At 48.4% G+C, this 25,195-nt stretch overlaps 1 protein-coding gene across 1 annotated transcript in view; it reads right to left on the bottom strand.

Moving 5' to 3' along the window:
• The window catches only part of LOC113409396 (cytochrome b5-like), a 30,677-nt gene extending 5,498 nt beyond the window's left edge, over positions 1-25,179 (bottom strand). The window contains exons 1-3 of the mRNA XM_026663250.2: positions 25,039-25,179; positions 6,861-6,989; positions 5,345-5,371 (exon numbers count right to left, since the gene is read on the bottom strand). Of these exons, the coding sequence (XP_026519035.1) occupies positions 5,345-5,371; positions 6,861-6,989; positions 25,039-25,179 (297 nt within the window). The remainder of the gene's footprint in view (positions 1-5,344; positions 5,372-6,860; positions 6,990-25,038) is intronic.
• Between the last annotated feature and the right edge of the window lie 16 nt (positions 25,180-25,195).

Raw genomic sequence — 25,195 nt, 5'->3', positions numbered from 1 at the left:
CAGGACACACTGAATGATGCAAACAGAGGTCTGCGGTTCAAGGTGTGGAAATAACACTCTGCTGATGTCAGGGGAGTGAGGTTCAAATCCCACACTGAGGTGCTGCTGATCTTTAGAACAAAAACAAAGTAATAATTTGCTGGCAAGGTTTATTCAGTATCCCAGTTTGTGTAAACACAAAACCACCAGCTCTGTGGAAGAAACACTGAATGACTCCGTTTTTTCCCTCCGGTCCTGAGCCACAGGCAGCAATGTACACAGAGGCCTGGAAAGACGGGGTTTGGGGCTTCATTTTACTAGATCAACTAGTAAACTGTTCAGCTATTTTGACAATCTCCAGAGGGAACCATGCCTAGCTCTCCTGAGCTAGAGCAGCGAAGGCTGCCATTCAATTCTTAATCCATCCTCTTGAAATGTGGAGTATCTACACAGGCACCACCAACATTCAGAGAGTACACTTTTCCCCTTTAGTCTGGGGAGCTGCCGGGGGATTCCCTGCCACTGGTGGCTGAGGAGCTACCTGGGATCCCCCACTGCCCACGGGGCTTGGGGAGCTCCAGGGGATTCCCCCCACATCTGTGGCAGCTGGGGAGCTGTGGGAGACCCCCGCCACTCCAGGCAGCAGGAGTACTCCGAAGCTCCCAGCCACCACGGGAGGTGGGGGTAGCCTACAGCTCCCAGCCACTGCGGGCTGAAGTCATGGAGGTCTGTGGAAGTCTTGGATTCCGTGACTTCCGTGATCAAATCGTAGCCTTAGCCATCCTTCAAACAGCATCTAAGCATGCATTAAAGGACATCACCACAGATTAGGTGAAAGTGCCAGCTCACCAACCAACAAAAGGCTGTCTAAGCTAGAGGACCCGACTGGGAGACTCACTGGGCAGATCAGAAAGGCACAGTGTAATGAGGTGGAGTGGCCTCCCACTGAGCCAGAGGGGGAGGAGCCACTCTGATCCCAAGTGGGTGGAGCCAGGCCAGCCCCACCCCTCCCGCCGGAAGCTAAGGGGCAGGACAGGAAGTATAAAGGACAGGGCCTTTAGCCCAGTTGAGTCTGAGCCAGGGAAGGAAGCAGATGTCTCCAACCTGGTGCAGAGCCCTGCAGCTGAACCTAAGGTGCGCTGTGCCCTGCCCCTAGAGGAGACTGACCCAGGAGAAGAACTGCTGGGACTGCTGCTCACCATATATCCCAAGGAGATGGAAAACCCCAGTACACGAAACCCCTCATCAAGACCATGGTAGGAAGTAGCCCAGGGAAACCAGACGCTGGTCCAGTTTTGGTGTTAGAACCCAAGTCAGCATATTGCAGTATGAGCCCTGCTGACACAGTGGCGGAACCCTCTGCCACTGTTCGGGCCTTGGGCTGGTGGAGCAGGGTGGGCCTGGATCCCCCTAGCTGCTGCTGCCAACCCCACCCTGGGGTGGCAGCCTCACAACCTTTGGCCAAAGCCTGTGTTTGTCTGCCGTCTGTCTGAGCCAGGACTTCAGGCAATAGACCATTTGTTTGTTTGTTTGCTCTGCCTGGCCTGAGGGGCCTAGACAGTATTATTGCCTGGCCCTGCCCTGGCACTGGGGCGTGGCCTCCCACTGAGCCAGAAGAGGAAGGACAACCGTTAACCCACTACACCCAGCATAAACATGATCCTGTGACACTGCACTTCAGTGATATATGATTATGACAACTATAAATGTATTTCATGCAAGATAAGTCGTGTGGTGTTATTGAAAAGGTTATAATTTCCTGAATAGGATTATCTTATGTGTATGCATGTATCATTTTTGTATCTGAAGTTATGAATATTGACTATGTATCTGTATTTCAAATGTAGATACACCTGGGCAACGCCCACTAGACAATATGCTTTCAGTCTAGATAATGAGTGGGGAAGGGCCTATTTAGGGCAATTTGGGAAAAAAAACAATAGGTCTTAGCAGAAGCTTATCTCCCACCTGGTAAGCCTTCCTGTGAAGGCTCCAAACAGCCTGTGAGCGATGGCTGCTACGACTCTACGATGACATGTGAGGAGACCACATCTGCAGACTCCATCTTGGGATGTCAGTATTTTCCCACAGACTGGTCTGGGAACCAAGTTTTGGGAACAAAGGGTTCCCGCCATATGCAAAAAGCTATATAAGGCAAGGAGTGACATCATCTAGTGGTGTTCTTCACTCCCCACACAAGAAGACTCCTGAAAACACCTGAGGAACAAAGACTGAACTGGGGCAAGTGCTGGACCCAGACTAAAGGGATTTTTAGCCTGTGAATGAAACACTTGGGGATTCCAAGCTGCAAAGCAAATGCAGCTTGCCTCTTAAGAATCTGCAGCCTGCTTTTATAATTTCTTAGGGTGAGAATCTGCTATTCATATCCAATCTATTTAGTATATTAAGCTTAGTTTGCGTTTTTTGTTTATTTGCTAGGTAATCTGCTTTGATCTGGTTTGCTATCACTTATAAGCACTTTATCTTTTGCTTCATCTACAGCAGTGTGTGGGAATCATATCTCTGGGCAAAAGGCTGTTGCATATTCTTCTCCACATTGAGGGAAGGGGCAAATTTTATGAGCTTACGCTGTACAGTTCCCTGTGCAGCACAAGACTGTATAATTTTGGGTTTATACACCAGAGAGGGTGCATGCCTGAGGAGCTGGGAGTAGCCTGCCCATGCAGGGGCTGGTCAGAGAGCCTGCTTGTAACTGCAGCTGGGTGTGCCCCTACCTGTGCGTATGCTAGTGAAAGTGCAGGCTGGAGGGCTTGTCACAGCAGTACAGTGTGAGAGGGAGCCCAGGCTAGTGGGTCATGGAGCTCAGTAGTACCCCAGTTCTGGGTGGCACCCTGGGGGGAACCTGTCACACATCCATCCTTCAAATATTATTTTCCCTATGGAAGGTAGATCAAGAGAACACGAAGTGAAGCGCAAGACATCAAGAGGGATACCCATAGGCTTTAAGGCCAACTACAGTAGCAGAGTCTCGTCAAAGAGACACTAGTCAGTAACTAAAGACAGAAAAAAAGGCCTCCCCCAAGCATTTAACAACTTGGCCCTGTCAAGGCCAAGTTTTTTTGCTGTTGATACTTCTACACCAGACAGTATGATACACGTCCATATTCTGGCACCAAAGCTTTCAATTTCCAGTTCTCTTAGTAGTACCCAAAAGAGGCCTGAGCTACCATCACCATGGCTCCCTTCTCATATCAGTACGAGATGTTGTGGTATGTGTCACATATCCAGCCTTTCAGGGTAACAATCACTACATAAGTGCTAAGTGAGAACAGTGCATTTTGATACTAGTATTTGAAAAAGCTGGTCAAGCCCTGCAAGCACACTCTGCAAATCACGTGGCTAATCTTGAGTTAGGTGAGCAGGTTGCCTCCAAGAGGTTTCTTCAGCCCTTAGAATAGGAAGGGCCTAGATATGAGCAACCATTGGTACTTAAAGCATCCTCCACTGCTGGAGTTGCAACTGGAAGATTTTGTTAGACTCACAGGAGTAGCCTTTTGCTGAGCACATAGTGAAAGTGAGGAAGTCAACACTACGTAAGTAGTTAACAAGAGTGCAACTGTTCAAAAGCAACCCATCAGTTGTACCTGGCAGTGGGGAAATTTGGATGGAGGGTTTTTCCCTCCTTCTGTAGAGAGGATTGAGAAATTCTTGTCACATCCAAGCTACGAACCATGTCACACTAAGACCTCTTTAGTTACACAAATGTTAACTAAAGTTAAGATACAGGAGGTGATCTTAAAAGTTAGATACCAAGGGGACAGGTGCCTTAAAAACACCTACAAGATCAAAGGGAAATATTTACTTTATTGCAGTGTTGATTTTACTGCAGAATTGTGGTGTTCTCCTATGCTTAGGATGAAATATCACAGTGGGTGTTTATAGGACAGGAAGCAAGGTAAAATGTCTCCTTTTTCTGGCCACCACTGCATGCATAAATTTGCAAACAAGTAACATTATCATAAACAAGACATGTTCCTCCAGCCTGCCACTCACTAGAATACAAATAGGACTAACCTTGCTAGGATATCCTTACACATTTTCATCCGCTATAATGGACATTTCATTTGGGTGGTTGTGTAGTTGGCTGTGTACTGGTGCAGTTTGTTTCCACATTTGAACAGGTTACTCATATTTTCAAGGATCTTTTGCCCTCCGACATATCACAAACCAAACCATGGTATGGATTTTACAACCTCTCAAGACTTTAATACTGCACATGAGAACAGCAGATCCTGTCTAAGCAAGGGCGTTTTCAACAAATGCCACAAACTCATGGTGATATTGGCTTAAATCTCTTGGCTGCTGGGGAACACTTTCAGATTAGTAGGGCACTTTCCTGGACATGTTTACAATCAAAAGTTGATGTTCTCAGGACAAGTTCAATAAACTGTGAACTAGGACATCATGGACGTTTCAAATCTTTATCAACAGGAACTGGGGAGGAAGAGTTTAAAAAACAAACAAAAACAAAAAAAACAAGGCACAGATAATGCTTAGAACTAGTTAAAAAAACCACTTTATTCCTCTTTCAGTAAACGTGCCGCGTACCAGACCTGAGCATGTACAGACTCCGTAGACCTCATTTACACAGTCAGAATTGCAAGGCAACGGATGGGTCCTCTCCTGCTTATATTCCATGAGGCCTTCTGGGGACAGACAGGTGCTAAACACTCCTGTGTCTGAACCAGAACTGTTGGCTGATTTAGGCCATCATACTAAAAGTTACATCTACCATGGGGATCTGCTCAATAATTCTTGTGTGGTCCTTACCCTGCATATTTCCCAGTTCCTCAAACTCTATCTGCCTGACCTATACACTGGATTTGCAATGAGAACCCAGAGAAGTTGGTATTACTGTGGCAAAAAAAGAGGGAAAGACAACTCTAGCAACTCAATCATCAATTTTAAACAATGGGCTTTCTGTCTAGTGGCTCATGTTGAAGTGGTTTACAAATATGAATACAAAAATAACTTTTCCTGCCAAATAAATGCAATAAAATACAACAAATCCCTGCTCCCTAAAGAATGAGCCATATCTCATTTGCAAAGCAAGATACCATCTTTCTCTTCCACTTCATATCCAATGCAACAGCCCTGCTGTTCCTGGCACGGCTGGGAGCCCCCCTCTTCTCCAAAGCAGCATTCAACCCCTCCCCCCACACACACTTTCTTGGGTCTCTTCACCACAGCGTCCAATCCCTATGGTTTGTGTAACCTTTCCATCTAGGCTAATGCCTAACATATTGTGTAGAAACAAAATGAAATATCTGCTAATTGAACCCAGCAGACTCCTAGACACTAAGTTACAAGGGGCGGGGGGGGAAACAAAACACTTGCTTCTTACCTTAGAGCCTTCGTTTTTACGATCGCACTGCAGGTTTTTGGAGGGGTGGGGGGAGAAAAGAGAAGAGAAAAAATTGCAAACATTGTAACTTTGCCTTTTGGAAAGAAGTTTTCAACCATCGCAGAAGAATCAGCAGGCACCCAGCCAGTACCACCTGGGCAGCTGCCTGGAACCTTTCAACTTCAGCTCCTCGCTGTGACCAGCAGTAGCAGCTCCCTAAGAGCGGTGGGGCCACCGGCGCCCGAACAGAGGCCACCGGCGCCACACTGCCTCTTCCCCCGCGGCCCCGCCTCCCGCTTGCACCTCTTCCCTCCCTTCCCCACTTGTTGCTCACCCTTACGGCTAGTAAAAAGTGGGAGGGCATAGCCCTCCTACTTTTAAAAGTGATGGGGCCATGCCCCTTCCCTTCCCTCCCCCCCCCCCCCCCACATTCTGGTGCCCTGGCTGTGACCAAGGCCTTGACATCTGAAAGGCACTGGCTTTACAGCAAGTTTAATCACAAAGCATGTAGAATGCAGGGTTCACAGCATCAGCTGTCTCACATCATCAATCCCTGATCCACAAGGCAAGGAGGAGTTCAGACCCACCCCCTGCAGAGACAGCCTCTCAACGGAATTTCTTTAAGGGACTGTGATGGGGTGAGCTCCCACATTGGCCCTGCAGGAGCTGAACTGGGTCAGGTGGGGGGTTAATCAGCTAATTAGACTGCAAACGGGAGCTTTAGGCTAGAGGCAGTTAATTAGAGAGGCTCATATGTGCAGAAACAGGGGGGGGCCTGTAAAGCCAGGTAGTGGGCTACAGACTGGGTGGCTAGGATAGACTGCAGGAAGGCAGGCAGCAGTCACTCCCAAGGAGGGGATTCTTGGAGCTGGTACACCCAGAGAGAGAAGGGGAGCCAGACAGGTAGGAAGCAGTCCAGGGAAGGAGCAGTGAGGGGGAGAGAAAGGAGCCCAAAACTGTTGAGCCGAGAGTCCCTGGCCTGGATCCCAGAGAAGATGGCAAGCCTGGGTCCCGAGGGCATGGCATGGAACTCAAGCAGTGAATGGCAGACTGCCTACGACTGTTGATGGACTGAACCCTGGAAGGGGGAATGCTGAGTGACCTAGCTGGAGGACTAAATCACAAAGGAGCCGCTGTGGATCCTGGAGTGAGAGGAGCTGCAGACCAGGGTCGGAGTGATGGTGTGCAACCATGACTAGGAATGTCGGTCTCGAGCTAACCCCAGAGTGACCAGGAGGAGGTGCCAGCCCAGCAGTGAGAGGTGCACCTTGTGACAGGGACATTGACTAAATTGTATTCAGAAGCCTCTGAATGGGGAAGATTTGTTTAGATTTTAATCTACAGCCTACATTTCTGCATGTGTTTTGGGATTTGTTTGTTTTTTGGAGTGGAGGAAGGAGGTACACAGCAACTTCACATTTAGTAGGACAGATCTTGATGTAGTTGTCTGCTGGATTACCCAGAGGGGGCATGCACAGAGTTCCCTCTGGATTTGTCACACCCAACTGTTCCTTACCGGGTGAACCTCTCCTATGAAGTACTCTTCGAGCATTTCCCTGGCATCTGTGGAGTGCCCAACATCTTCAAAGCTCTCTGTGGCATCCCTACCAGCCTGTTCGAGCAAAACCTCCTCTCCACCTGGATGCTGGAAAAGAAAGAATTCAGTGAGCCCAAGGCTGAGGGATAAAAAGCAATGAGAAGAATTCCAGTCCCCTCCACAAACACACACACTCTGGTAATGTCCTGGGCCCAACACTGCAAATGTACTCCAATCTTTTCAGTTCATCACAGCCCCCGCAGAACAGCTCAAGATAACCCCACTGAAGGTCCAAGTCTGCAACCTCCCCTTCAGGCAGTCATGAGTAATGAGAGAGCACTGCAGGGTCTGGCAAGCACCTGGAATCCAGCCTTACCTGCTTTACAGGCAGCAAAAAATCCCTCCACCAACAAGAAGCAATTCCCCAACATCCACAGTGCACTGACTCGGCCCTCTCAGTCATGTCTGCTCTGTAGTCCCTAAGGTTCATAGCCACGACAGGCTGGTCTGACTCCTGATGCACCTAGACGTATGCTCATGCAGAAGCACAACATAGGATATGAGCAGGCGTTCACCTCTAGAGGAGCCGTGAGTGCAAGCAACACGCAAGCACAGGAGCCCCGAACAGCAGAGCCTGAGACGCTGAGTATACTCCAGCAGTGACCGTGACTATTTAGGCAGAACAGAGAGAGCACCTCCTCCTGGCTCCTGAACAGAACGTGCTGGGCAGGCCAGGCACTCTTGCTTGCAGAGAACTCTTTCCTGCTGTGTGTTTTTTCCTTTCCTTCCATGCATGAGCCATTCTTATTTCTTCCTCACCTGCTGGAATAAAGGCTGCTATGGAAGGGTTCCCAGACGCTCATTCTAGGATGCTCCTCTCCTGGATGTCAGTGGAGGCAACATTGCTATTCCGTTTCCCCAGGGTGCTGCAATAAGAGGATCTCTGTCTGCTTTAATCTTTCCACTTACAGTAACATCAACAGAGAGAGGGCCAAGCTTGCCAATGGCATAAGCTGACAACTCTAGTGACCCTCCTTGAAGCAGCCTCTGATTCACCAGCATTGCATCTGGCCCACTCTGAAATCCAGCCAGGGGCAAACACTCAGCAGCCAGGGGGAGTGAAGGTCCTAAAGAGAAGTTTTACTGTTTGCACTTTGACTGATTTAAAAAAAAAAAAAAAAAAAAAATTCACCTCTGAAGTGTCTAAATCACTGAAATTAGTCTCCTTCCCCCTCAAGGCTGCATTCCTCCGTAGAACCTTTATCTAACTAGTATATAAAACACCACAGGCGATAAAAGATACCTGTTCACCCTTGAAAAGCTAGTAGGACCTGTAATCAACAGAATGATAGTTGTGCACAGAGTTCAGAGTGGGTGCTGCATATGAACATGCTTCTGTAATGAGCGGGGAACAACCATGGGGAGTGTTCCCCACCCAAGCTAAGCCTTCTGAGGGTGAGGGCAGAGGTGAAGTGTCACCTCCATGATGAACGCCACAGGCCTTTCCCATTGGCAGGTTTCACACCGCCAGCCTACTACCTCCAAAGTGAGACAAGAGGGTGCAGAGATAATAGATGCAGGTGGGCAGTACAAGAAGAAATGACAGATAGAAAAAGCATGATTAAATCCTTTAGGAACTAGATTTTTCCTGATCCTGGTTTTGTTAGAGAGAGCAAGAATGCAGGAAAAGAGATGGAAAGATGCTTACTGAAACCTAACAGCCTTGCCCAAGGCAGAGAACATGCATCACTAAGGGTATGTCTACACTACGGGATTAATCCGAATTTATATAATTCGAATTTTGGAAACAGATTGTATAAAGTCGAATGTATGCGGCCACACTAAGCACATTAATTTGGCGGTGTGCGTCCATGTACCGGGGCTAGCGTCGATTTCCAGAGCATTGCACTGTGGGTAGCTATCCCATAGCTATCCCATAGTTCCCGCAGTCTCCTCCGCCCATTGGAATTCTGGGTTGAGATCCCAATGCCTGATGGGGCCAAAAACATTGTCGCGGGTGGTTCTGGGTACATCCTCCCCCTCTCCAGGGAAGCAACGGCAGACAACCGTTTCGCGCCTTTTTTCTGGGTGAACAGTGCAGACGCCATACCGCGGCAAGCATGGAGCCCGCTCAGCTCAAGACAGCAGTCATGAACATTGTAAACACCTCGCGCGTTATCGTGCAGTTTATGCTGAACCAGAACCTGCAAAACCAGGCGGCAAGGAGTAGGCTATGGCAGCGCGGCGGCGAGAGTGATGAGGACATGAACATGGAATTCTATCAAACCACGGGCCCCGGCGCTTTGGAGATCATGCTGTTAATGGGGCAGGTTATAGCCGTGGAACGCTGATTCTGGGGCCGGGAAACAAGCACAGACTGGTGGGACCGCATAGTGTTGCGGGTGCGGGATGATTACCAGTGGCTGCGAAACTTTCGCATGCGTAAGGGCATTTTCTTGGAACTTTGTGACTTGCTTTCCCCTGCCCTGAAGCGCCAGAATACCAAGATGAGAGCAGCCCTCACAGTTGAGAAGCGAGTGGCGATAGCCCTGTGGAAGCTTGCAACGCCAGACAGCTACCGGTCAGTCGGGAATCAGTTTGGAGTGGGCAAATCTACTGTGGGGGCTGCTGTGATGCAAGTAGCCAAAGCAATCACTGAGCTGCTGCTACGAAAGGTAGTGACTCTGGGAAATGTGCAGGTCATCGTGGATGGCTTTGCTGCAATGGGATTCCCTAACTGTGGTGGGGCGATAGATGGAACCCATATCCCTATCTTGGCACCGGAACACCAGGGTACCCAGTACATAAACCGCAAGGGGTACTTTTCAATGGTGCTGCAAGCACTGGTGGATCACAAGGGACGTTTCACCAACATCAACGTGGGCTGGCCAGGAAGGGTTCATGATGCTCGCATCTTCAGGAACACTAATCTGTTTAAACGGCTGCAGCAAGGGACTTACTTCCCGGACCAGAAAATAACCGTTGGGGATGTTGAAATGCCTATAGTCATCCTTGGGGACCCAGCCTACCCCTAAATGCCATGGCTCATGAAGCCATACACAGGCAGCCTGGACAGGAGTCAGGAGCTGTTCAACTACAGGCTGAGCAAGTGCAGAATGGTGGTAGAATGTGCATTTGGCCGTTTAAAAGGTTGCTGGCGATCGTCACTGACTCGGTCAGACCTCAGCCAAACCAATATCCCCATTGTTATTGCTGGTTGTTGTGTGCTCCACAATCTCTGTGAGAGTAAGGGGGAGACCTTTACGGCAGGGTGGGAGGCTGAGGCAAATCGCCTGGCTGCTGATTATGCGCAGCCAGACACCAGGGCGATTAGAAGATCACACCAGGAAGCGCTGCGCATCAGAGAAGCTTTGAAAACCAGTTTCATGACTGGCCAGGCTACGGTGTGAATGTTCTGTTTGTTGAAAACCCGCCCCCTTGATTGACTCATTCCCTGTAAGCAAACCACCCTCCCCCCTTAAATCACAGCTTGCTTTTAAAGGAAATAAAGTCACTATCGTTTAAAAATCATGTATTCTTTATTAATTGATTATAAACATAGGGAGAGACCCGACAAGGTAACCTGGGTGAGTTTGGGAGGAGGATAGGAGGGAAGTAAAAGGCCACTGAAAAAATTCAATATAATGATAGCCTTTTGATTGGGCTGTCCACTGGGGTGGAGTGGGAGGGTGCACGGAGCCTCCCCCCCCCGCGTTCTTACACATCTGGGTGAGGAGGTTATGGAACATGGTGAGGGAGGTTATACAGCGGCAGTCTGTTATCCTGCTGCCGTTCCTGAAGCTCCACCAGATGCCGGAGCATGTCCGTTTGATCACGCAGCAGCCCCAGCGTTGCAGCCTGCCACCTCTCATCTCGAGCGTCCCTCATGACCTCATGTTCACTGGCATCTTTCCTGTATTTAGATACCGTGTCCTTCCACTCATTCAAATGAGCTCTTTCATTGCGGGTGCATTCCATTATTTCCGAGACCATCTCGTCTCGCGTCCTCTTTCTCCGCCGCCTTATCTGAGATAGCCTTCGGGATGGAGGAGGGAGGCTTGAAAAATTTGCAGCTGCTGGAGGGAGGGATAAAAAAAAGGAGAGAAGTTTTTAAATTAATACATTTTACAGAACAATGCTTATACTCTTTCATGGTGAACAACACTATTCACATTACATAGCACATGTGATTTCAGTACAAGGTCGCATTTTCCATCTTAATATTGAGTGTCTGTGGCTTTGGTGTTAGAGATCACAGACGCAGGTCCGGGCAACAGAATTCAGCTTGCATGCGGCCATGGTAAGCCATTGTCTTTTGGCTTCTGCGCCCTCCTTTCCCACATACCAAGCAAAGCCCATTGACTGCTGCAGTTTTCCTGTTAACCTTCAGCAGCAGAAAACAAACTAACCCTCCCACATCCAATTCTCTGGGATGATCGCTTTATCCCTCCCCCCACCGCGTAGCTGGTATCAGGGAAGATCCCTGCTAGCCAAATGCAAAAAGCTCAGGGCCAATTCCGCCCCCCCGCGCTTGGCTAACTGCAGGGAAGGATTTCTTTTCAGCCACAGGCAAACAGCCCAGTAGGAACGGCCACCTCTGTCCCCTTAATTAAATTCCCGTATTTCAACCAGGTTACCATGAGCGATATCACTCTCCTGAGGATTACACAGCGAGATAAAGAACGGATGTTGCTTGAATGCCAGCAAACACCGGGACCATACGCTGCCAGGCTTTGTCATGCAATGATACCAGATTACTTGCTACTAGCATGGCGTGGTCAAGTGTCCTACCATGGAGGACGGAATAAGGCTGCACTACCCAGAAACCTTGTGGCAAGGCTTTTGAAGTACCTCCAGGAGTGCTTCATGGAGATGTCCCTGGAGGATTTCTGCTCCATCCCCAGACACGTTAACAGACTTTTCCAGTAGCTGTACTGGCCGCGAATGCATCCCAAGTCCTCAGGGCAAAGTAATCATTAAAAAACGCTTGCTTTTAAAACAAGTTTTATATTTTAAAAGGTAAACTCACCTGAGGTCCCTTCCATTGGGTCATGGTCTTGGATACTGGCTAGGGAGGGTTGGGAGGGTACTTCAGTCAGGCTGAGAAAAAGATCCTGGCTATTGGGGAGAACGGAGTGCTGTGTGCTCTCCGCAAGCTCGTCCTCCTCCTCCTCTTCCCTGTCCGCAGAATCCTCAGGTGTAGCTGATGAGATTACCCCCGCCTCGGAATCCACGGTCAGAGGTGGGGTAGTGGTGGCGGCCCCCCCTAGAACTGCATGCAGCTCGGCATAGAAGCGGCATGTCCGCGGCTCTGACCCGGAGCGACCGTTTGCCTCCTTTGTTTTTTGATAGGCTTGTCTGAACTCCTTGACTTTCACGCGGCACTGATCTGAGTCCCTATTGTGGCCTCTCTCCATCATGCCCTTGGAGATTTTTTCAAAAGTTTTGGCATTTCGTCTTTTCGAACAAAGTTCTGCTAGCACTGAATCCTCTCCCCATATAGCGATCAGATCCAGTACCTCCCGTACGGTCCATGCTGGTGCTCTTTTTCGATTATCGGCCTGCATGGTTACCTGTGCTGATGAGCTCTCTGTGGTCACCTGTACTCTCCACGCTGGGCAAACAGGAAATAAAATTCAAATGTTCGCGGGGCTTTTCCTGTCTACCTGGCCAGTGCATCCGAGTTCAGATTGCTGTCCAGAGCGGTCACAATGGTGCACTGTGGGATAGCTCCCGGAGGCCAATACCATCGAATTGCGGCCATACTAACCCTAATTCGAAATGACAATATCGATTTTGACGCTACTCCGCTCATCGGGGTGGAGTACAGAAATCGATTTTAAGAGCCCTTTATTTCGTTGTGTGGACGGGTGCAGGGTTAATTCGATTTAACGCTGCTAAATCCAAATTAAAGTCATAGTGTAGACCTGACCTAAGAAATGAGATGCATTCTGCCATGACAGCCAAAGCATGAAGTGCACCTCATCCTTCCACTCTGCATTTAAGGGAGTTGTGCCTGAAAACTAGCCAAAGTGATTCATCTAAAGCTGTAGATCTTCAAGGGTGGTTTTCAGGGCCTGAAAAATTTACCCAAACACCTACTAAGGAGAAGTCCATTAGCCAGGAACTAATAACTTAAATACTGTGCACTGTAAGTTGCTATTCACCATAAAGGGTAGCAGCATAGGGCCCTTACAATTTTTGCCTCAACATTTAGTCCTCCTGTGTCCTTCAGAGTCTGAAAGGATAGAACATTCCAGTGTCTAGCCCATGAAGAAAGTATTTAGCATACCCAGGCACTCAGACCAATCCAGGCAGCACAATGGTTCTCAACTTTTTTTACACCAGGACCCCTGCTCCTAGTTAGCATTTTGGAAAGGGTGGTTGAAACACTTACTCATGACCTCATGTTGAGAACCCCTAGGTTAGACTCAGAATTCTGATGAATACTGCTCTTCCCAGTGTAAAGTCGCCACTTCCCAGAGAGAGAAGACTTGTCCCAACCCCTTATTCTTGTGTTATGTGAAGGGATAAATAACACTTCCTTATTCACTTTCTCCACATTGTTCATGATTTTATAGACCTCTATCATATCCCCCCTTCGCTGTCTCTTTTCCAAACTGAACAGTCCCCGTCTTTTTAATCTTTCCTCATATAGAAGCTGTTCCATACCCCTAATCATTTTTGTTGCCCTTCTCTGTATATTTTCCAATTCTAATATATCTTCTTTGAGATGGGGTGACCAGAACTGTATATAGTTTTCAATGTGTGGGCATACCATGGATTTATATAGTGGCATTATATTTTCTGTCTTATCTATCCTTTACCTAATGGGTCCTTATACACCTCTACCTCGATATAACGCTGTCCTTGGGAGCCAAAAAAAAAAAAAAATCTTACTACGTTATAGGTGAAGCTGCGTTATATCGAACTTGCTTTGATCCGCCGGAGTGCGTAGCCCCGCCCCCCCCGGAGCACTGCTTTACCGCGTTATATCAGAATTCGTGTTATATCGGGATAGAGGTGTATTAGCTTTTTTTTTTTTAAACTGGCACAGCACAGGGAGCAGATGTTTTCAGAGAACTAGCCACGACGATTCCAAGTGCTCTTTCCTGAGGGGTAACAGCTCATTTAGACCCCATCATTTTGTATGTATACTTGGGATTATGTTTTCCAACGTGCATTACTTTGCATTTATCAACAGTGAATTTGATCTGCCATTTTCTTGCCCAGTAACCCAGTTTTGTGAGATCCCTTTGTAACTCTTCGCAGTCTGCTTTGGACTTAACTGTCTTGAGTAATTTTGTATCATCTGCAAACTTTGCCACCTCGCTGTTTCACCTTTTTCCAGATCATGTATGAGCAGGTTGATTGGCATTTGTCCCAGTACAGATTCTTGGGAGATCCTTCTATTCACCTCTCTCCACTATGAAAACTGACCATTTATTCTTACTCTTTGGTTCCTATCTTTTAACCAGTTACCCATGAGAGGACCTTCCCTCTACCCCATGACTGCTTACTTTGCTTAAGACCCTTGGGTGAGGGACCTTGTCAAAGGCTTTCTGAAAGTCCAAGTACACTATATCCACTGGATCACCTTGTCCACATGTTTGTTAGCCCTTCTCAAAAGAATTCTAAGAGATCGGTAGGGCGTGATTTTTCTTTACAAAAGCCATATTGACTCTTCCCACGTTCATCTGTCTGATCATTCTGTACTTTACCACAGTTTCAACCAGTTTGCCTGGTACTGAAGTTACACTTAGCAGCCTGTAATTGCCAGGATTACCTCTGGAGCTTTTTTTAAACAAATGAAATAACATTAGTTATCTTCCAGTCCTATGGTACAGGGGACAATTTAAGTGATCGTAGTTCTGCAATTTCATATTTGAGTTCCTTCAGAACTCTTGGGGAACACCATCTAGTCCTGGTGAGACTTATTTCTCCTAAGGCACTCCAGCTGTGCAAACCTGATGCAGGGGAGAGAACCTCTGGTAAGAATTCAGTTTGTTTCAATACTGCAGGGTCACATCTGGTCATCCGCTGTTTTTTAATCAGGCTAGAAGAGGTAGTGAAATAACCAGTACAGGTACAGTTGCTATCTGCTTCTCATTCCCCTGTTCAGCTAGGCAGAACACTTTATGTGCACCAGGATGTCCCATGAATCCTCCATAGAGATCTCTAGGAAACTTTCCTGGAGGTAAACTGAAATCCTCTGCCAAAGGTTTCTTGGGAGGGCTGCCTTGTTTCTTCCCCCATGGTAGGACACTTTGCCACGCTATTCAGTGAATTACTTCAGCAGGCACTATTGCTAGAGCCCTGCGTGGATACAAAAAGGTGTATCCGCATCCAATCCGCGATCCACAAAAATTATCTGTGGTTTTGCAAGGCTCTAAATGGCTCCACAGGTCACTGCGCAGCAGTGACACAGGGCTATGTCAAGGCCCCAACCACCCCCTAGCCCCACTTCTCCCCAGAGACCTCCTGCCCTGCCAACCACTCCGCGCCTGCCGTACCTCCTTCCCCACTCCAGGCAGGGAGACTAAAATTCTGGGCCCTTCTATGCAGTGCCATCCTTCCCGGGGGGGCTTGGACATTGCCGCCTGCTCATTTAAAGAACAACTCCACCTTCAAAATGGCGCTTGGCTCACTCCCTTCTGGGAGTTGTAGTTTACCTCCTCCCTCTGAGCAAACTGGGGACTACAACTCCCAGAATGGCCAGCACACTGCTGCGTGATTCAGAGAGCCAAGCTGGAGCCTGCAGGGTGGGTGACAGCCGCTCCATTTGGGTGATTGTGTGCTGCAGAGCCCTGTGCGGATACAAAATTTGTATCTGCATCCACGCTGCGATCCGCAAAAATGGTCCGTGGATATACAAAATGGATACCTGCAGATTTGCAGGGCTCTAACTGTAGTTCTGAGGGAATTCTGCAACAACAAAAATTAAAAATTCTCCACACAATATTTTCAAATTCTGCAAAATTCTGCATATTTTATTGGTCACTGAGCCCCTGTTATAGCCCTGGTATCTGGCTGCTCAAACTCAGCAGGCAGACAATCCACCTTCACGTTCCACCCCTGGGAAAACTTCTCCCCCCCCTCTGCTTCCCAGATATTATGATGCGCACAGCAGGCAGCTATGACCAGGGATATTGTCCTCACAGGGGTCTAACCTCCTGAGGAGACAGTACGAGCAACCCTTCAAACAGCCAAAGGCACATTGACCAGTCATTCTGCACCTGCTGTCTGTTCCTGAAATGCTCCTTGCTGCTGTCAAGGTGGCCAGCATACAGCTTCATGAGCCACGGGAGCGAGGGGTAGGCTGGGTCTCCCAAGGTCAGTATTGGCATTTCCACATCTCCAATAGTTATCCACTGGTCTGGAAAGAAAGTCCCTGCTTGCTGCTTTCTGTACAGGCCTGTTCATAAAGATACATGAGTCATGCATCTTCCCTGCCCAGCCCATGTTGGTGAAATGACCCTGGAGATCCACCAATGCTTGCAATACCATAGAAAAGTAGCCCTTTCTGTGGCATGGTGGTGTGGGGCCAAGATAAGGATATGCATACCATCTATCGCCCCACCGCGGTTAGGGAACCCCACTGCTGCAAAACAATCCCCTGTTCAGGCACATTGCCCAGAATCACAGTCCTTTCTTAGCAGGAGGCAATTAATGGTACTGCACACTCGCATCACGACAACCCCCACGGTGGATTTCCTGACTCCAAACTGATTTGCAACTGATCGGTAGCAATCTGCCGTTCCCAGCTTCCACACAGCAATTGCCATTCGCTTCTCCACTGTGACGGCAGCTCTCATTTTAGTATCTCTGCGCTGGAGGGCTGGGGCAAGCGCCACACAAAGTTCCAGGAAGGTGGCTTTGCACATCCAAAAGTTCTACAGCCACTGCTTGTCATCCCAAACCTGCATAACAATGTGATCCCACCACTCACTGCTTGTTTCTGAAGCTCAGAAACTACAGTCCACCATGTGCAGCTGCTCCGTGAATGCAAACAGCAATCTTGAATAGTTTCTTTCACCGTAAGGCAGACACCAAGGCTACCCATGACGCACTCCACCGACACAAGGAGCATAGTGTGGAGATGCAACAGCGGTTTAATTACAGCGGTGGCTGTACGTTACGGACCGTAACTTAAGTTGACTTAACTCTATAGTGTGGACAAGGCCTTACTCTTTCTGTCTGGGTCACACGTGCTACAGGCCCGGTCATTCATGGTGGACCCATATACACACAGGTTCTGGCTACACTAGAGAACTTATAGCAACGCAGCTGTAAGCTCTCTAACGTAGCTGATCTAAGCCAGCCCCCGTGAGCAGCGGTAATTATGTTGGCTGGAGAAGCTCTCTTGCTGACATAGCACTTTCCACATTGGCGCGTATATCAATGTAATTTATGTCACTCAGTGGGGTGGTTTATGCACACCCCAGTGCGACATAAATTATGCTGACATAAGCTGTGGCGTAGACAGCCAGAGGTACTTCATAATACAACTTGACAATATCAACCAGAATTCATGTAGAGAGCACCTCAACTCACCACTCTTCAGTTCCCTAGCTGTAAAATACAAACACCACTGCCTACCTCAGAAGGGGACTGTGAGGAGAAATCCAGTAAAGACTTCAAGCCCCCCTATGATGCTTATGAGTACCTTAGATAGACAGAAAAGCAAGGGGTTTTGGAGGGGATGAGTTAGATGCCCCAAATGGTAGAGTGCATGCGGTGGAGAGAGAGGCACGCTGCACAGGGCTACTTACACTTCACAGCGCTAATCAAAAGGTACATTTCCCCCTGCTCCTGACAGGCCATTGCAGCACATAATTGGAAAGTTAACCCCTTGCAGTTTACTTGTAATCCATATTTAAACACACAGACTTCGTTTTCATGGCTCCTGCAGTTGCAGCACAGAGACACCACTGTAACCTGCATTCTGGGGCTTATTTTGTTTCAAGTGGTAAGTGAATTACCCTTTTGATATTTGGGAGATATTTATGGAAATGGTTCTACTTCATCTGAAACACATCAGGCATACCCCCCACTGTAGCACAGCCAGCTCTGGAAGAGAAACAGATACCAACTGACTATAGGTTTTATATGCAATTTGAGGAGCTGCCTTTGCACATCTCCCTCATTCTGTCCACGTTCGTATGACCCGATGGACTTTTGCCATGTGGTAAGTCCAATGTCTTAGAACTTCTATTATGTAACCAGCAACATAACACGATAAATAAAGTTTAAAATAATCCATATTGCAACTGACACACTTTAGACAGACTGACCAGCACCTGACCCACTGTGTCTCGTTTACAGGAACCAGAGTGGCCTCTCAGAGATTATGCAATAGTACTTCAATGAGCTCAGCAACTCTGTACAAATAACATGTGGCCAAGGGCTAGAACAGGCAGCAATTAGCAATTGCCCCAACCATTACAGAGGAGTGAGAGGGAATATTTCATGCTGAATCCCTGACATCTGCAGTTACAGCAATTCAGGCCTTGTCTACACTGACAAGTTTCTGCCAAAGCAGCTTTCTGCGCTGTAACTTCGGAGGTGTACACACTGCCAAGCCACTGCGCAGCTGCAGCGCTATAAAAAAAATAAATAAAATAAAAACAAAAAAACCCACCACCCCGAGAGACAGAGAGCTTTCTGCACCGGGGCTACAGTGCCAAGGTGCCAGTGTAGATACCCTGGTCAATTACAGCACTGCAATTGGCTTTTGGGAGGTGTCCCACAATGCCTGTTCTAGCCTCTCTGGTCATCAGTTTGAACTCTACTGCCCTGCCCTCAGGTGACCAACCGTCAGCCCCATCCCTTAAATTCCTTGGGAATTTTGAAAGTCCCCTTCCTGTTTGCTCGGTGATGCATGCAGTGGTCTCAGCGCATCTTTCCAGGTGACCATCCCTGCTCCATGCACCAAGCGATCCCCCACTTCGAGCAATGCCGAGCTGCTGGACCTCATCAGCATTTGGGGAGAGGAGTCTGTCTAGTCCCAGCTGCACTCCAGCCATAGGAATTATAACAACTACGGACAGATTTCACGATGCATGACAGAAAGGGGCCATGACCAGGACACACTGCAGTGCAGGGTCAAAGTAAAGCAGCTGCAGAATGCCTACCACAAGGCGCGGGGGGCAAACCACTGCTTCGGTGCTGCCTGTTCTACAAAGAGGTGGACATGATACTCGGTGGTGACTCCACCTCCACTGCGAAGGCCACTGTAGATACTTTGGTGGCTCGCATGCCAGTCAAGAGTGGACTGAGCCAGGAGGAGGTAATCTTGGATGGGGAGGGGGACCCAGAGGCAGAGGACAACGCGGAGGTCAGAGATGCATGCAGCCAGGAGCTCTTCTCTACTGCGGAGAAGGCTAGCCAGTCACAGCTGTCAGAGCTTGGCGAAGCGCAAACAGGAGAGGAGGCCCCTGGTAAGTTGCTTTTATTTTGGGAATCACTGAAGCGAGTTGTTGGCGGCAGGATGGTTGCAGAAAGCAGGCTTGTGTCTGTATGATGCATGTGGTGGTACATGTCTGAGTGGCAGAACAGGGTGTTGATTGAATCCCTCACTTCACAGGAATCTGCCTCAGAGATCTACAGGAAACTCTCATGGAGATACTGGGCAATCCACTGCCACAGATTCTTTGGCAGAGCTGCTTTGTTTCTTGCCCCATTAAGGGTAACTTTCCTGCGCCACTCTGCTGTCACTGGGGCGATGGGGACCATTCCTGCACACCGGTGAGCCGCATAAAGGCCAGGGCGGAAGCTGCAGTCTTGGAGAAGACCCTCCTTTGATTCCTTGCTCACCCTCAGCAGTGAGATATCTTCCATAATGATCACATCCTGTGGAAAATGTGGGGACCGTAATGATTATAAGCCTCCCCCCCCCCCGAGCTGACTCTCCCCAAGAGCCACGTGCCCAGTGTACAGTAGGGTCCAGGAACACTGATTTCCCCTGCGGTTACTCATCATTTTGGGGGTCTTGTGGTTCACGTGTGCTTGCCTGGGGTCTGCCAGTTAGTGACAGGTATGTGAATAGTGGCTGTGTTAAATCAGTGGTCTGTGTGTTGCAAACAATACTGCTTCTATAAAATGTTGCATTTTGGCTTCACAGAGATGACCTTGGGAGCCCAGCCTCCCTATTTGTTATCACCAGCTGAACGGCTGCGCAGAATTAGAAAGCGGCCATGAAGAACTAAAGAGGACTTTGTGTGATGTCATGATGCACTCCACAGCTGAAAAACAATAATTGAAGGAGTGGCAGGACAGCGAGAAGAGGGACTGAACGGAGAACATGGTGTGCCAGAACAGTTCAGGATCCATTCCTGCAGACCGAAGAGGCAGACTGCGCACTACACAAACCGTTGAAAGATGGCACCAAATGTGGACGGAAGTACAGGGATTGCTGGGATGTGAAGCAATGCATCACGGGGCATTGGGACAGGATCCAGGATGCCCTGTGACCCCCTCCACCTTCCCATAACTCTTAGTGACAGAAGAGGAAGAGATGCTCTGTGGGATAGCTGCCCAGAGTGCACCGCTCCGAATACTGCTGCAAGTGTGAACACTCTATTGTGCAGGCAGCTGATGGTGTGAACACACAACAGTGGTTTCCCTTCAGCGCTCTCTGAGTGGCGCTGTAACTGCTGGTGCTATAACTCTGCTAGTGTAGACATACTCTCAGAGATCTAATGCAGAACAGTTTCTCAGACACTGGGCTTGTTTAAAATCCATTAAAGTGCCTGGGTCTGACTCTCTCCAGCAGCTCTACTGACTACATAGGGCTAATGAGGATTAAACTTGCTTTTGTCTGTAAAATAAGGTTTGATTTACACTTAAAAATGTAACTGGCATAACCACGTTGGTAAGGTGTGTGATTTTTTTGCCTACATAGTCACTGCTGTAGTGTAGATGCAAGTTGGGTATACATTAGAACAGATTTGATGGTATAGCTATACAGGTATAGCTACATCAGCAAATCCCCCAGTACAAACAGGGGAAAAAGTGCTTTTGCCAGTACAGCTTAGGGTAGCTATGGTGACCTATAAATACCCAACCGAGACAGTGGCTCAGCAGGTTACAGTTCAGACACTGCAGCATGCAGACGCAGAGCTGAATGCAATACACCTCTACCTCGATATAACGCTGTCCTTGGGAGCCAAAATATCTTACCGTGTTATAGGTGAAACCGCGTTGTATCGAACTTGCTTTGCTCCTCCGGAGTGCGCAGCCAGCCCCCCCCCCCGCCCCCCAGAGCACTGCTTTACCGCGTTATATCCGAATTCGTGTTATATCGGGTCGCGTTATCTCAGGGTAGAGGTCTACTGGAATATCAATGGTACATACAGATAGGCAGAGGATCTGGGAGCCAAGACCCCTTTATAGTCCTGCAGAGAAAGGCTGTGTCCACATTAGAAGTGCTTTACCGATACAGGATTACTGCCATGCTATACTGGCAAAACACTCCTAGCATGGACGCAGCTATACTGTCAAAGCTGTGCTTTGTACCAGTATAACAAGATCCCTCCCTATGAGCAACAAACTATACCAGTAAAAGCCCAGTTTTGCTAGTATAACTTTCTCTACCCTAGCAGCTTCTGCTAGCACAGCTCTTTTGGTCAGGGATCACACCTCTTCACACTCCTGACTGACATAGCTACTTCGTCAGAAGTCTGTACTGTAGACTTCACTAAAGACAAGACAAGATTCCAGTTCCATTTCACTATGAAAGCTGCAAACAGTGCAAAACTGACTTAAGCAAAGAAAGGACAGCCTAAGCCAATGCAGCGTGAAAGACCCCAAACTGCACCACAAAGGGGCACAGAGGCTGTCTGCCTTTTACAAGAGTCTTCCTACAAGATGACTATGAGTGTTATCATCATCATCACCACCAAATTCCAAAGGAATGCAGCCTCCTTGCAGATCAAGCACCACCCAGATCAATCTCTAGCTAGGTCTTTAAGACAGTCTTGCTGGATGCTCAGTCTATGATCATCACTGCCGACCTCACTGGACCACCATAGCTTCTGGCATGTAGGCCATCATCGACCATGTAGCAACATTCCTTCATAAGAGTGCTTCGTAATTCACTGGTCTTCCATCCTAATAATATGTCCATACCAAGGAAGATGCCAAACCAAAATCTGTGCTGATTGAGGTGGTTGGTGGGTTCGGCTACAAATATCTTCATTGCAGATCTTCGTCTGCCATTTAACATGGAGCAGCTGCCAAAGACAACGAGAATCAAAGACATCAATCTGGTGCTCTTCAGCCTTCCTCAGAGCCCTCATTTCCACTTCCATACAACTGAGTTGGTACAACCATAGTCCTATAGATCCACAGCTTCATAGTGAGCTTGATGTTTCAATGTTGCCACAGAGGCTAAAGGGCTTGGAACATGGCAATGACATGGTGATTGTTGACTTGCTTTTTCATCACCTGAGAATTCACAAGCAGACCCCAGTACACTCCACATGGTTTCACTAGGACTGTCATCAATTATGTCCTCATTAACAATCGAAGGTGGTCAACCATAGGTGCGGTGGGTGCTGCAGCACTCCCAGGCTTGAAGTGGTTTCCATTATATACAGGGTTTACAGTTTGGTTCAATGGCTCTCAGCACCCCCACAAGGAAAACTGTTCCAGCACCTCTGCAGTCAACAGTCATTGACGTACGAATTGGCAGAGATGCTGAACTGGGCACGGACCATCTGCTTAGAAAAATGCACCTCTGACTTTGACATCAGCCAAATAACAGGCTGAAATTAGTCCCATCAACCAAAAGCTTTTATTAGAACCCAGCTAACAGACAGCTTCCTGTTCCAAACTGCTCAAGGCTGTTGAAGTGTTAAGAGACCAAAGTTCCACTTTCTCGGTCATCTGGTGAGGAATGGCATTGTTTCAAGTCATCAGTGCTGACTGCTGCAAGGTTGGCTCTGGGGCCTCAGCCCCTCAAACATCAACCATGGATCAGTGAGGAGACACTCCTGGCATTGGGAGCTAAGAAAGAAGTGAGGCTACAATTTTAATCTTCTAAGACTCATTTGTTGAAAGAAAAGCAAAGGCTGAATGAAGGAGTTTGACTTCGGAACATCGTCAAGTCACTGTGTAAGATGAGGAATCCTATTCCAAACTGGCTGCCTGAGCTGCCCAACAGGCACAATGTCCACAGTCTTTACTCAGCTTTGCAGTATCTGCAGGGGAAGGTAGCACCATCTTGTCCAGTATAAAGTATCATTTTGCTGTATTTAAACAATAAAAATGTATCTTGGCTTACTTTGTAAATCCTGGAAAGACAAAGACAAACACACACACACACACACCCTCCAATATCTCAGATGCTGCAAAATGGAAGAACCCAAAAAGGCTGATGAGTTGTCATTCTGTCTCCTATCACATAGCCTGTAGAGTCCACTAGTTTTTTAGTCATCATGTCCTGGATATCAAACATCCTGCTCATATTCTTAATAATGTTATGGCAACATAGCAGGTGTGTGTAAATGGACATTTTCAGCTAGTGGTAAACCCAAGCCAAGCTTACACAGTACAAACAGCGCTGAAAAGGAAGATGGTACTTTTTCAGTGAAGTGCTTCTGTTTTAGCATTAGTTCAGAATGAGGTGATAAGTGCATTGCTATGTAGAAGCCAGAAGCTCAGGGCGGGTGGGGTGGCATGGCAGCTGAGGTTTTATTTTGAGGTGGGACAAAAAACACAGCTGACAATTTATTGCCATTTTTTGTTCTGCTGAATTACTGACTCCAAACACTGTCAGGAGCAACCTATACCTTAAAACGTTTCAAGAATCCAAGTCAATAGCAACATGAGTTATCACATAACACTGCTCACCCCAAAGAATGCAGGGGAACTGCAGACTATACACAGGGATAACTCCCCTCCCAATCAGAGAAATACACCCACCTCTTGGAAGTGAACAACATGACAGATACTCATGTTGAACCACCAGCATCGTCTCCTTTAAAACCTGGGTTCTGCTTGGAGATCTGCCTTCAAAATATTGACCTACCCTGACACTACTTAGTATATTATTGGCGGTGTTGTTGTAGCCATGTTGGTCCCAGGGTATTAGAGAGACAAGGTAGGGGAGGTGATCTCTTTTACTGAACCAACTTCTGTTCCTGAGAGGAACAAGTTTTCCCCAGACCTGAAACAGAGCTCTGTGTAGCTTGGAAGCTTGTCTCTTTCGCCAACAGAAGTTGGTCTAGTAAAAGATATTACCTCAGGCACCTTGTCTCACAACTTAGTATAAAATCTTATACTAATTCATATAGTCTAAGGGAACCAACATAGAAATGCAAATCCAAGCCTTTAGTTTATTTTTTTCATATCATGAGAGGAGCAGAGATGCCAACAAGAACTCCTAGGTTCAATTATTTGTTTGGAAAAGAAAAACAACTCAAACGATTTGAAACCACCACATCATGTGTTACCTCTAACCCCCTCCCCACTTCCATCCACTTGCTCCATCTGTTTTAAATTAGACTGTAGGCAATACTAGGGTGACCAGATGTTCCGATTTTATAGGGACAGTCCCGATTTTGGGGTCTTTTTCTTATATAGGCTCCTATTACCCCCCACCTCATCCCGATTTTTCACACTTGCTGTCGGGTCACCCTACAGGGGCAGGATTGTGTCTTTCGATACACGCTGTGTGCCACACAAACAACAACACAGCCCCGAGCCTGACTGGTCCCTCACGACGCCGCTTCGCCACAAGCGAATAACGATTAATAATAAAATCCTATTATGGGACAAGTACGGTCAGTGTCCCCAGCGGCCCCTCCCTCCTCGCCAGAGCTGGGCCAGGGAGTGACACCAGCACCACGGGGTGCCAAGCAGGGCAGTGCTCAGCCCTGGGGAGCTTATTGAAAGAGAGACAGAAATACTAGCGCCCCCCCCCACCCCGCCCCCCGACACACACACACCCACCCCTCCCCCCACATCCACACACACACCCCTCCCCCCACACCCACACCCCTACCCCCCCGTGCCCCTTCCCAGAGCTCCCCTCCCCCAGCCCGCCCGTCCCTGACCCGGCAGGGCCCCGAGCGCCCCGCCTCTCGGGGCCGGCCCCGGCCCCGCCTCTGCCTCGGGCCGCCTGCCCGCGTCCCCTCAGCCCCGCGGGCCTCACCTCGTCCAGGAAGCGGCCGACGTCGTACACGCGCCCGTGGATCACCAGCCAGGCCTCGCGGCTCGAGTTGCGCTTCGCCACCTCCGCCAGGGTGAAGAAGGGGCCGCCCTCGGGCGCCGCGCCGAGCTGCTCGCTCCCCATCCCGGCTCCCGGCACC

This window comes from Terrapene carolina, unplaced genomic scaffold (genome assembly GCF_002925995.2).
Source record: "Terrapene carolina triunguis isolate 2854851 unplaced genomic scaffold, T_m_triunguis-2.0 Scaffold32922, whole genome shotgun sequence".
Lineage (NCBI taxonomy): Eukaryota > Metazoa > Chordata > Testudines > Emydidae > Terrapene > Terrapene triunguis.
The sequence above is the reverse complement of the archived record's forward strand: the minus strand, read 5'-3'. Positions and strand labels throughout refer to the sequence as shown.